This window comes from Marmota flaviventris, chromosome 13 (assembly GCF_047511675.1).
Source record: "Marmota flaviventris isolate mMarFla1 chromosome 13, mMarFla1.hap1, whole genome shotgun sequence".
Classification (NCBI taxonomy): Eukaryota; Metazoa; Chordata; class Mammalia; order Rodentia; family Sciuridae; genus Marmota; species Marmota flaviventris.
This window is the reverse complement of record NC_092510.1, coordinates 102227628-102240782: the sequence shown is the minus strand read 5'-3', so window position 1 is coordinate 102240782 and position 13155 is coordinate 102227628. Positions and strand designations below refer to the sequence as shown.

Here is a 13155-nt window from a genome sequence, read left to right as displayed (position 1 = left end):
GACAGTCTGCGGTCTTCAGCCCTCCCCTGCCACCCGCTACCTGCCCATCAGCCCGTGAGCCCCACTGGACTGTGAGCAGCCTGAGCTGAGTGCCTGCAGGCCATGTCCCCAGGTCTAACACAGGCCTACAGGGAGGCCCTCAGCCAGCAGGCGACTGGCGGCAGGGTTCCTGGGAGCACCTACAGGCTCAGAGGGGTCACAGCCTGGGGAGCAGGACCTGGGTCTAAAGACACACCCAGTGCCATCTCCCCAGGGACCTGGCTACCCCCCACTCACGGTGGAGGATGGCACCCTGCTCATGGAAAGGAGTCCAGGCCTCCTCAGGAAGGCCAAGAAGGGCCTCCCCAGCAGAGGCCCCATTCCCTCCTGCCAGCACGGGATTCCAGGAAAGAACATGTCAGTGGAAAAGAGAGGCTCCTGGAAAACGGAATCGGGATTAGGTCAACCGCTTGGCTTGTCCCAGGCTACGGTGAGGCGGCAGGCAGGGAGACTGCTGGCCGCTTGGATCCGACACCATCTCTTTTCCAGCGGCACCCGAGGCTCACAGAGAGGGCTCGAGTTTACAGTCTGTTTGGTCCTGTTGCCCCTGAAACCATCAGCAGCTTAAAAGCACACTGGCTCCCCGCCCAGAACTTGCTAGCTGGCCACCAGGGCCATGCTCCTCACGGTGCAGCCCAGGAGGGTCCTTCCACCACAGGACCCTAAAGCTGAGGGCACAGGCCCTACCTCACTCCCCACACCCCTTGCCCGCCCTTCCCTTGGGAATGCTGGTGGCCCCAGGCCCACAGACCTGCTGGGGCTCAGGAGGGTGTCCGCGGTGAGTTGTCAGCAGCCCAGCAGCTCCATGTCCTAACCCAGGCTTTGAGGTGCCTGGACAGGGAGAGCTCAGCAGGTCAGAGGTACTGTCACAACAGGAGGACAGCTCAGGAGCCCTGCCCCTAAACAGCCTTCCAGCCCTTCCTGGAAGGTTCCAGGCCTCCGAAGTCCTCCTAGGCAGGGCCACGGAGCAGAGTGCCAAGGCCCAGACCAAGGCCAGCGACCAGGCACCGCCAGGGCAACTGGGCCTACACACTGGCTCGGCCCTGAGAGTCTCTGTCCCCGGCTCTCTCCCTCCAGGGCACCTCATTTTGGACAAAGCCACCCATAAAAATCCCTGGGGCCCCAAACAAGCTCTCGGGTTCGGCAAGCCCCCGTCTGAGGCAGCACGGGCACAGGGCTCAGCCAGCACCCTCCAGCACAGTGTTACCCCACCAGCCTGTTACCCCTGAACCCCCTGGTTGCCCAGAGCTCCGCAGACCACAGGACCAGCTGGCTTGCAATGAGCGGAAGCCACATTACAGGGAAGACGGTGGCTGCAGGAAAAAGAGATTCTAGAAAGGCCAACCGGCTAGAATGGGAAGTGTCCTTATTGGGAGCCTTTCGGAAAGCCAAGAGTTAAACTCCCTTTTATTTCAAGAAAAATAAAAATCCAGTTCCACTTGTACCCAGGCCAAAGGCAGCCCAGACCACGAGGCCAGCTCGCCCGCCCGCCTCATCGTTACCGTGTTAAGTCCCGGTGCTGCGGCTCCGCCGCGCTCCACGGTCCTCATTAGGGAACACAGGTCCAATTTCCCGCTGTGAACCCAGCCAACAGCCAGGAAACCCAGGGCTGGGAAAGCCGCCCTCAGACGTTCACAGCCTGTGGTCAGCGGGGCTCCCTCACCCCTGGCAGCCCCTCGCACTCAATCACACTCCACAGCGGGAGGGCAGGGGTCACCGGAGGCACGGAACCCGGGGTGCGTCTGTGGCCTGCCATTCCACCAGAGCTGCCGGGAGAGACCGGCCCGTTCCTTGGAAGAACAAACTAGAGGAGGAAGCTGGGTCCTTCTTTCAAGATCCGTTTGTTTTTGAATATTAAAAGTTGTTTTCACTCTAACAACACAAAGAGGGAAGCCACAGGATGCACGCTTCCCGGGCTGATTCCTGCACACGCCTCGCGCACACACAGGAAGGGCGCAGCTACTCTCCTCCTCTCACAGATGGGGAAACTGGGTCTCGGAGAGGTTGTAGAACTCAGTGGCCCTCTCATGGCTGGGACCCAGGCCGGCCCCCCTCACTCGCTGCTCCCCCAGCCTCTGCACCTTCACGCTTCCCAACATGCCCAGGGAGCTCAGGTTAGCAGCACCTGCATCAGGGTCCCATTCATTTCTTAAGGTGAGAAAAAGGATTTCCTTGAAACTTTATAGTGAAGGCACGCTGGGAGCACACCCAGGCCCCAGAACAACAGCACACAGCGCAGAAACACTGGAGGTTGGCTCACACCCGATGCCTCCGCCCAGCCTCAGGGGGCCCCCAGAGGCAGATTCTGGTCAACAGATATAAGGACAGCAGCAGAAGCAGCCCTGGCTCCCAGGGCTGAGCAGAGCCCGAGTGCATGCCCCGTTGCTGTCAATCACGCTGTGCAAAAATGTCCTGAAGCTCCCAGTGCCACTGCTCTGCCAGACCCCCCACCAGCCAAGAGGTAAAAACAGCCATGCAACCCCCATGCCACCACTCAACACCAGCCCCCCGAACAACCCGGAGGCCACCGCCTAGCTGAGGACAGCCCCAGATGTCCTGCAGTTCATCCCAGGACAAGCCCCGTCGGAAGTCTCCCAGAGGGTGTGCCTCCATAACACACTCGATTTGTCATTGCTGGCCGGCCCCAAGAGCCCCTGGGCTGCTGCAGCCTGGAGGCCTGGTCCCCAGAAGGGCAGCTGGGTCTAGCAGACCCGCCTCACACACGGCTCTGCCCTTGTCCCGGGGCCCACGCCACTTCCATGCAGAGACAGCTGTCTTGGTCCCCAGCTGGTCACCCTGGACCACAGGGCTCTGTCCCACCTTCCTGCCAACTCTGGATCAGCACCCAGAGCGTGAGAGCCAGCGTCATAAAGCACCTACTACCTGGGGGCTGTGCCTCTGACCCCACATGATTCTAGCCAAGGTCTGGCAGCAGCCACAGCTACGACTCCACTTCACAGAGGGAGAAGCTGAGAACAGGCAGCAGCCGAGGCCCACACCCAACACCTCAAGAGCTGAGTTCAGCCAGGGGCTCCTGGGCCAGCTTTCTGCCGACCTGGGCTCACTGTTGTGTTATGCTGTGGCTTCACAGCAAGATGACGCTCCTCATGTGGGCAGTGGCAGGCTCCTCGCCTGTCCTCCCCTCCACCAGCAGACACTGTCCACATGGGCATGGGCACAGACAGGAGCATGCACTGCCACACCTGCTCCTGCCCTCAGAGCCCCAGGACTGTCCATACCGGCTCTGGCTTGGAAGGCCTGAAGTCCTCGAAAAGACACTGCCCTGGACCCCACTCCAGCCATGAGACCACTGGCCAGACCCAGGTGGGTACACATGCAGCTATGCAGGTGAGCAGGTCCAGGGAGTTTGCACTGGCTCTCGGGAATTTGGGGAACACCACCCCATTCTGTCCTGTCTCTGGGGCTCTGGGGCCCTGGGGAGGAAGTCCAGGGGCTGAGATAGCTCTCAGAGACCATCTAACCCAGAGGATCCAAACACACTCCAGCCATGGCGCCCTTGGTGCCTCCAAATCTCTGCAAGACCAAGTCACGTCAAAAGAAAGGAGCCCAGCCCAGCAAAGGGGCTTCGGTCCCTGACAGATTCCAAGTGCTGCCCCAGCATGCCGGGGTGGCCTTGGGGTCCTGGGATCTGGACCTTCAGAGGTTCCACCTGATTCTGCGGCCCCCACCTGGGCCTGAAAGACTCTGAACCAACCTGGCCAAGGGCGGGTTCCATGGCTACATCATGATGAACCCCAATCTAGGACTCCACACTGAGCTCAGGGCCCCACGGCTGGTGCTCAGCCACTGGCCCTGTCTCTAAAGCATCCCCAGCAAAGCAGGCTCCACAGGCCACTGGAACTCTGAATGGAGCCAGCATATGCCAACCTGACCTTGCACTCAGTGGCCCACTGTGCCTGCCAGTGCACTCAGAGGGTGCTTCCACTTCCCAGCATGGCCCCTGGACATCAGAAGGCAGCAGGCCTCCAGAACCTCAGGTCCACCCAGCCAAGATGGGGTCCTGGAGATGCAATCAGGCCCTCAGATGAGACAGTCACTGCTGTCCCCACATGGCCTGCACCAGCAGCCTGACTGGCCACCCTGCCTGCAGGGTACAGGCATCCCTTGGGGCTGCAACAGAGGCCTCAAAAACTGACCACACAGGAGGCCAGCCAGTCCCCAGCCACGAGACAGGCTCCCACGGCTCTAGTGGGGAGCTAGCACTTCACGGCACACGCCCCAGGGGGCACGGGGACCGCTGAACCCCCAAGCTTACCTCAAACACTTCCTCATCCAGGATCCGGGTACCAAACACGATGATGCCATTGACATCCACTATGGGGTGGTCACTGCGGTCAAGGAACTTGGTGGTCTTCTTTTTACAGTCGAGGATCAAGGTGACATTTTTCTTGTGGACGCTGAGAGCAATTCTGTGCCACCTGCAAAGAAGCAACACAGGCTTTACCGCCTGTGTTGGGGGCTGTCCATGCAGGCTGTCCGTGCTCCAGGCCCAGAGGGCCCCTTCCCTCATCGTCACAGCAGGCTGCGGTTCAGCCTCTGGGGCCATAAGCTTGGGTAGGAATCCCTGTGCCTCCATGGGCCACCGTGAGGTCAATTCAGCCCGCAGAGCCCCAAACCCTCCCCTCTCAGAGTTACCCAAACCCCCTAAGTTCCTGGGGCACCCGAGAGGGAGGAGCATGGAGAGCTGAGGGCAGATGTGGAGGCTCCGAGCAGGCTGGCCTGCAGCACTGTCGCAGCCCGCAGCAGAAGCGCAGGGAGGCTGCAGTCACAGTCACATGTTAGCATGAGAGTACCAGCCTAAGTATGGCCACTGGACCCATGAGAAACCGCGGGCTGCTGCAGAGGCCGCTGCATCGGACAGGAGTGACAGGCCCAACAGATCTGCACACGAGTCCCAAGGAGAACACTGAGGTCACATCCCGAAGATCCTCCCAGGTTGTCACTCGGCCCCAGACACATCCACAAGGGCTGGCTGGCTTTCAAGCCACCCGGGTCGGTGTGCCGCCAATAGGATCTGGCAGGTCTCAACTGTGTCCTAGATCATGGCTCCACGACGAGGGTTTCAATGTCTGGGAAGGACACTGAAGCCCTTTCTGAAGGAGATGCTGTAATGACACAACCCCACGTCCCTCTGATCCAGGGAGGCCAGCATCTGATATAGTTAGTGGGTTTTACAAGGGGAAATGAGGCCCAGGACCCCCAAAGCCCTAGAGCATAAGCCAAGTCCACTGAGCCTCAGGTCTCTGAGCTCAGTGCCATCTCCTGCTGGTGACGTGGGTGTCACAGTGCTGCTGGCTGCACCTCTGCTGCAGCGCCCCAGCCAGCCAGCAGGTCAGGGAGCCTGCTCCCCACTCCAACAGGTCACCCCCGTGCCACTTACTTGCCATCCGACAGGTTGATGCCCCTGAAGAGGGGGTAGTCCTCCGGCCCAGGCTTCCCTGTGTGGTCCTCATAGAGGAAGACGGGAGAGCGGCCCATCTCCAGGCCCACCTGCTGGATGCCCTGCTCGTTGTAGATGGACACCAGGAAGGCCTGGCTGCCTTTCTTGGCTCTCACAGTGGTCAGGATGGAGAAGTCCTCAGGGAATGCAGACGCTGGAACAGAGGACAGAGTGAGAGAGCCTGCCTCCCACGGCTGTGTGCCAACAGACGGACTCAGGGATCGGACACTGCTGCTGCCTGCGGTGCCAAACAGCCAGGGCTGCACAGCTGCCCTTCGACTGAACTGCTCCTGCGGCCCTTCAGTGCCACATGGCCAAGCTGCCCTCTAGTTCAAATGCAAGCTCCTCCAGGAGGCCGACTGGTCCTCCGGCAGGCAGCCTCGGTGGGTGCCCTCTCCTTAGCTCCTGCACCTCGGGAACCTGTGGGTAGATCCTAATTGGAACCTCCCAGACCAGGAGCAGCCGCAGGTACATGCTGCCTCCGCATCTCTGTCCTCTGTAGTGTCTAAGCACACCCAGCATCGACCACGGAGGGGAAGTGGGGGGCTGGAGAAGGGACAGGCCACAGGGAGGGGCTGTAGCTGGAACTGTGCTTTTCCAGATTTCCTGGTTAATGTGCAGAACAAGGAGAAAACAGAAAGAAGTCAAAAGACTTCAAATCCAAAATTTAAATTTTCAAATACAAATCCCTACTATGTTGACAGGAGGAGATGTCCCTCAAACAGGAAGCAGAAGCAATCTGAGCTCATTAAGCCAGACCCAGAGGTCCCTGGGTTTCCAAACCCACGGGCTTCACTGCCTTGACCCCGCGGCAGGGTGGGAATCTCGGCCTCCTCTCTATCAACCCTGGAGACGGAGCCAGAATGCCCTGGCTGGTGCAATCTGCAGTCCTGCTGAGAGCCCAGGGCTGCTGTACGGCACACAGCTGGCTAATACATGGTGGAGTCAGCCGGAAGTGCCCCAGATCAGTGTGCCCCAGACCCCACTGAGACACCTGTGCACAGTGAGGTGTCAGCAGGGACACTGGCTGAAAAAGAGGGATGAGGACCTGCCTGAGCCACCTCATCCTTCATTACACCAGAAAGGGCAAGAGTCAGGCTTACGGGCTTGGAGCAGACCAGGCTCCACGCCAGCCCCACCCTTCTGTAGAAATGGAGCAGGTCAACCAGATGGCCCAGGCGGCCAGAGGCCACTGCTGAGTGGCACAGCTCCAACACAAAGCTATCTGTGGGCTCCCTCTGCTGATGGAATAAGGCACTGCAGGTATCCAGTGGTGGGGAAAGTGACATCAGAGGCCACCACGCCCTAGTGTTCTAAGACTCCAGAGGGGGTGGAGGAGACCTGGCTTGCTGCAGCCTGCACTTCCGCACACTAGGACACGGGCAGAGATCTCGTGAGAGGCCACAGCTGCTCCAGTGAAACCAGCTGGGTCCTGAAGGCTGGAATGAGATGGCACCTGGCGGGTGGAGGAGCCCACCCAGAGGGTCTCGGATCCCTTGCTGCAGGTCCTCAGGCCTCTGGGGCAGCAGGGGGAGGCACCCACAAAGAGCCATACACACAGGTCCATCTGCTGAGCCCAGCGCCATGGCCCGCTACCCCAGGGCCCCTGGGCCACAGTGTTGGGGCAGCTCCAGTGGGTGGGTGACAGTGGCCAGTGAGGTCATCTTCAAAAGGCAGGTTTCACTGAGGAATGACTGAGGCTGACCTTCAACAACAAGGGAGAGATTCCACAGGTCACCAAACCACACAGCCACAGGCTCACAGTGTTTCCATGAGAGGATTAGAGACCGTGCCCAGTGGCCAGGTGTCAAAGTGCCCAACTAGCCAGGCCAGCAGCAGGTCCCAGGTCCAAAAGCAGGTGGGCCCCAAAGGCCAGGGGTCACCTTACCTGAAGCTAAGGGGTCACTGACCTTGTCCAAGGAGCCCTTAGCAATTGCAATCTGAGCTGGCAATGCCTTCACCCTCACTTCCAGGGCCATCTGCTCCCATCCCACCTCAGGACACTCTGTCCCTGAGAGTCCGTCCTGTCTGGAGTGGGGAGGGGTGGCTGTCAGGGTCCACTGCTCCAGCATGATATACTGTGTAGGACCACGGACCCCATCCTGCCCAGCTCATTAAAATGCTGTTTCTCCATTTCAAAAATCTCTCTGGTAACAAATTTTCTCAGCTTACATAAAACCTGAAAAGATAACTTATGTCTAACATTAATCTCTCTCCTGGCAAAATAACAATGGATTTATTGTCACTTTAAGACGGTCCATTCTCGTCACGACACAAGCCTGGCCGTCCACACTCTGATCTAGACCATCGGCAGCCTAGAAGTGGATCCCAAGGTTCCTACTGCATTTCTCCCAGAAACCGCAGCTGGGGGTGGACAGCAGAGGGCCAGGCCCTTCCCCACTGCAGGTCTGCCTTCTTCAGCCAAGGCCCACGGCACCAGGGCATCCGAGGCATACAGCAGGGGCCTAACAGATGCTCTGCCACTGTGCCAAGTCATATTAAGCCATATTGGGCGTATTGATTGATGGCTTCACTTGACCACATCATCAATAAGCACTGACTGGTCCCTACTAAGTGCCAGGCTCCAGGAAGACACAGTCAATGGACAGACGGTTCCCTGCCCTCAGGAAGGGACATCTCTACAAGGGAGGTACAACAGCAATAACCGAATAAGTCAACCACCTCACAGCAGGCTGATGGAGGAGGCTGGACAGAGTGACCTCAGGGTGTGGCCAACTGGACAGGTGGCCAGGACCTGGGAGCTGGAGCTTCAATGGCTCAAGAGCACTGGGAGGGCCACATGAAGAACCTCTGCTTCTGTGTCCTCCTTCCAGATTTGGGTCCAAGGGGATAAGGGGCAGCCCTCTGCAGGGACTGGCTCTACTGCCAGTCACTAACAGAGGGAGGTTCAAAACCTGGTGCTGGCCCGTCCCAAGGACACCCCTGGGACCACAATGGGAGAGATGGCCTCCTATCTCAAGTAGATGCCAAGGGCAGGGCGTCCACTCAGCCAGGTGGGACCCCAGCTCCTACTGTATACGGGAGCCAGACACAGGCCAGCCTTGGCCAGGAGGGACCCCAGCTCCTACTGTATACGGGAGCCAGGGACAGGCCAGCCTTGGCCAGGAGGGACCCCAGCTCCTACTGTATACGGGAGCCAGGGACAGGCCAGCCTGGGCCAGGAGGGACCCCAGCTCCTACTGTATACGGGAACCAGGGACAGGCAGCCTTGGCCAGGAGGGACCCCAGCTCCTACTGTATACGGGAGCCAGGGACAGGCCAGCCTGGGCCAGGAGGGACCCCAGCTCCTACTGTATACGGGAACCAGGGACAGGCAGCCTTGGCCAGGAGGGACCCCAGCTCCTACTGTATACGGGAGCCAGGGACAGGCCAGCCTGGGCCAGGAGGGACCCCAGCTCCTACTGTATACGGGAGCCAGGGACAGGCCAGCCTCATCCAGCAGGAACCTCAGCTCCTACTGTACAGGGCTACCTGGGCTACCACAAGGGGGACACAGCCAGGCAGAACACCACAGGCCCGTGACTCCCAGGAGTCAGCAGCCCCTCTTGGGTCTGTCAACCCCCCCAAAGCAGGGTCCAGCTCTGCTTTAGTCCTTGAGCCAGTTCACCAATGACACTGCGCAGTCCAACTGCCAGGAGCAGCCGACAGCGTGGCATTGAGCCCTAGTGCAACAGACCTCAGGATCCTAATCAGTGGCCCAAGCAGGAGAGGGAGCTCCTAGCACTGGGGAGAAGAGCCGGTCCCTGGCCTGCCGCCTGCTAGAGGCGCTGGCGACGCAGGGAGGGTGTTCCCTAGAAGTCAGCCTGGGACCTCGCCCCCAGCCAGAAGAAGGTAGAATTCAAGGCTGTCCGGGTCACTGTGCATCCCCAGGGACCAGAGTCAGGCGTGGGGCACAGCTGTTGGGCAAGGTGGACAGCTGTCTGGTCTGGGCTACCACAAGGGGGACACCGACATGCTGTAAGTACCTGCGTAGCTCAGCCACAGGCTCCCAGGACCAGCCACCAGGCCTGCTGAGGGGACCTGTGGTGGCTGGAAATAAGCCCCAGCAGTGGGCTTCTCTGCCTCTCAGACACAGACTCAGGGGTCCATGGCCCAGCCCTGGCTGCGGCCACCAGGGTAACCAGCCCTTCCCGTGCAGCCACCTACAGGCAGGGCCTCTGTCCCAGCCACGAGGCACTCTGGGAGACCACCCGAAATGGCTGGCACTAGACCACGTCAGGGCCATGTGACCTCTACTTTGAGAGCTTCCAATCCTGATGCACCTTCCAAGTTCCTGCCAGCATGTCCCAAGGTCAGGGCACAGGATCACGGCCGCTTATTCAGAGGTCATGAGGAAGGACCAGGAATCCAGAACATGCTATCCACTGAGGTCCTCAAAGTCGGATTGCACTGATGGTCAGTGATGTCCCTCAAGACTGAACAGTGTTCCTCAAACCTCAGTGGTGTCCCCTGAACCCAATGGTATGCCTCCCAGGACTGAATGCTCGGGACCTTCAGAAGGGACTCCATCCACAGAAACTCCCCCTGAACATCCCAAAGCGCCCTTCAATCCCACCTGCCCTAGTGGGGACCACACAACCTGACTATTACTAGGGGTGCGCACTTTTGTCAAGTGTCTGATCAAGTTATTAATTCAAGAACATAGGAAAAAACACCCCTTTCCCACTGCTCAGGAAGCCTTCCTGGTCTCTGATGACTGAGCCTGGTTCCTGAGGCTATGATCGTCCTCGCTGCGAGATGATCCAGTGAGGAAAAGCGTCCAAGGCACAATCATGGTCCATTTGCTGTGAATTAGTGGCAATGCCCAGAATGAACCAACCAAAAGTTGGCTAAAGCTCATCTGCCAGGCTGGGAGCCCCTCCCCACCCCCACAACTCGCCCCGGAAAGCCAACGTCACCCTGTGCTGCTGGGTAGGGGCACGACCTACAGCTCAGGTCACAGGGACCCCGTCAGCCCCCTCTGGCCTCTGCCTGGGCCCAGTCTCCCAGGTCAGGACGTCTAAGCCTGGGGCCACGGGGCGGGACAGCAGGCACTGGGCAAAGACACAGTGAGCCCATGGAGTGGCTCCTAAGGACACGCTCCCCACAGGCTCCACACCTTGGCAGAGCCACCAGATGAGCAGGCTCATCCTAAATGACCACTGGGTGAAGGCCCGGACTCCCAGGGACAAACTCTAAAGTCACGATGGATTTGAGGAAGGCTGGGGGAGCTGTGGGCACAGGGACAAGGAGAAAGCACCAAAAGAAGGAAAAGCCCAGCCAGCAAGAGTGTCCTTCAAGGACGCAGTGGGGACACGCAGTTAACAGTCACCACTGCTGTGAAAAACTGCCCCGACTCCCGTTCAATGTCGGGGTCACATCCAGGCCACCAGAGAGATGGAACACAGTCTCCTAATAAACACAAAACCTCTCACAAGGTGACTTTATCTGCCACGGCCATTCCTCTCTCCCCTAAGTCAGGCCAGGCCACCAGCACCTCCCTGAGGAGGGTGTCCATCACCCAGCCACTTACACCTGTCCAGATAAGACGGAGGGCTTAATTAACTCGCCTGGGAGGGGATGACACGACTGCCCCATCGCTGGTGACAGGGACAATGTGGAGGGTGCATGGCACAGCTAGCGAGGCTCCCCCCAGGGTATGTAATTAAAAGCAGAGATCTGGCGCTGGCAATGGATTCTCATTAAAGCCTCAGGCCGCTCGCTGGGAGTCACCATGTTTGATTCATGTATCTCTTAATGTCATTGTCCCCAATTAAGCTTCTGTCGGTAGCCGCTTCCCTTCCTGGGTCCCCGAGCTTTCTCCTAGCCTCGTCCCCCGGGATCATCCGTCTCCTTTGTGCACTGGAGACCTGGCAGCCTGTCTAGAGACCCACCTGCTTAGAAAGCAAAGGGCACAGATGAGGCCTCCCTGCCCAGCTCTGGTGGTGGACAGTGACGGTCACTCGTGGCTGGCTATAATGCTTTCACTATCCTGAAATCAAACTGGGTCCACGAGCTGGGCTTCCAGGAAACCATGCTGGCCTCTGTGGACACCGGGCTTCCGCTGGACTCCCGGCTGGAGGCCTGAGTCCACAGGGTCCCCGCCCAGCCGCACGTCTCTTACCAGGGTACAGCTGCTTGGTGGGCGCACTGAGCTGGGCGTCTTTGGAGACTCGGTATGCAACATCTGGGCCTTTGGAAGATCGTCGTGTGGCGCAGAAACCTGTGGTCTTTGTTATCCCGTCAGGCAAGTTGTGAAAATCTAGAACCTTCAGGAGATCTGCTGGCTGAGCTGCAACGAGAGAGACTGGGGTCAGCCAGAGAGGAAGGAGTGTCTCGGGAGCACTTGTAGGAGGGGCTCTGATGACTGCCCGTGCAGCACCCCCACAGACCCGACCGCAGCGCTGAGGGCCCAGCTCAGGACAGTGGGGCCTGCTACAGCTTGTAGCCACACCAGCGGCATACCTTGCTTGCCCCCTCTGACGGCTGCCACCGTCCCCATTTGTGCATGAGTGGCCCTTACTCCCAATCCTCATGTGGCCAGAGCTTCGGGAGCCTCCTCTCAGTACACCCTCTCTTATGGTGGCACAGGAGGTGTGTTTGTCCCCAGACAGAAGCTGGGGGCTACAGAAGAGCCACCATGCCAGGACCACCCTCGTGGTGCTGTTTGATGCAATAGGAGTGATTGACAGCTCAAGAACTTGTTGGGCGACCCCCAGAGGACCCACCCCTCCGAGTCTCCACTGCTATTGGCAAATTTTATCCCCTTGACCAATCAGCTGTCACCTCCCACAGCAGCTTCCATCAGCCCAGAGACCACACACAGGAAGAGGAGCAGGACCCCACATTCCTTCTGGAAGGTTCCTGCCCACCACCCTTCAGGGGCTGCTCAGGGATGGCAGAGTCCTGAGGGCCTGCAAAGCCAAGGGCTTCTGGAGAGCTCAACATACCCCCAAACCAAAGACGGCCTCCCTGTTACCAGAAGCTCCAGGCGCCCCGGGGGTTCAGGCAGAGAAAATAACTCCAACCTGCTGCAGAATGAGCGTGTGGCTGGGCGCCACCCGGGGACTCAGAGACCCACGGCCAGCACCCAGCTGGGTCCTCATGGGAGGGACGTGGAGCTCCTCTCTGTCCTGAGGCCGTCTCCAAGCCGTTTCCAGGAAGGCAGCCCGTTACCCAGGCTGCGGATCCTGAGTCCCCCACCTATCTATGTCACTTCTGCAGCCCGGCTCCACTGCGTCCTGCCATCTGATCCAGGGATGCAGGGAACCATTAGGGGGCAGAAGGGGCTCAGCACGGACAGCCAGCACACTTGGTCCAGGGCGACCGCTACTTATTTCCAAGTCACTGGCTTTCGCGGCCTCTTTGGTTTTCCTGGATGGCCCTCGGCCACGACCCAGGACCCAGATTCACATGTGTGGCCGATCCCGCGTGTATCTGTGGCACCTCTGAGGCACTCAGCATCGGAAACAAAGCCCTCACCGGGCACTCGTCCACCGGACAGTAGAAGTTGGGCTGAGCACAGGTGTCTGGCGAGGCCGAGTGGCCCAGTCCCAGGCCTGGACCCGGCCGTGGGAAGAGATGGCCGTGCCAGCCGCCAGCACACCTGCGGGGATGAGGCTGCGCGGCCCCGTCATCTCCGGCACTCGACTCCA

The 13155-nt window shown here is 59.5% G+C and overlaps 1 protein-coding gene across 5 annotated transcripts in view; it reads right to left on the bottom strand.

Annotated features, from left to right (window-relative positions):
• The window catches only part of Col5a1 (collagen type V alpha 1 chain), a 137155-nt gene that overhangs the window by 92203 nt on the left and 31797 nt on the right, over nt 1-13155 (bottom strand). For all 5 annotated transcript variants that reach the window (XM_071601135.1, XM_071601136.1, XM_071601137.1 and 2 more), the window contains exons 2-4: nt 11625-11792; nt 5441-5654; nt 4316-4478 (exon numbers count right to left, since the gene is read on the bottom strand). In XM_071601135.1, coding sequence (XP_071457236.1) covers nt 4316-4478; nt 5441-5654; nt 11625-11792 — 545 coding nt within the window. The remainder of the gene's footprint in view (nt 1-4315; nt 4479-5440; nt 5655-11624; nt 11793-13155) is intronic.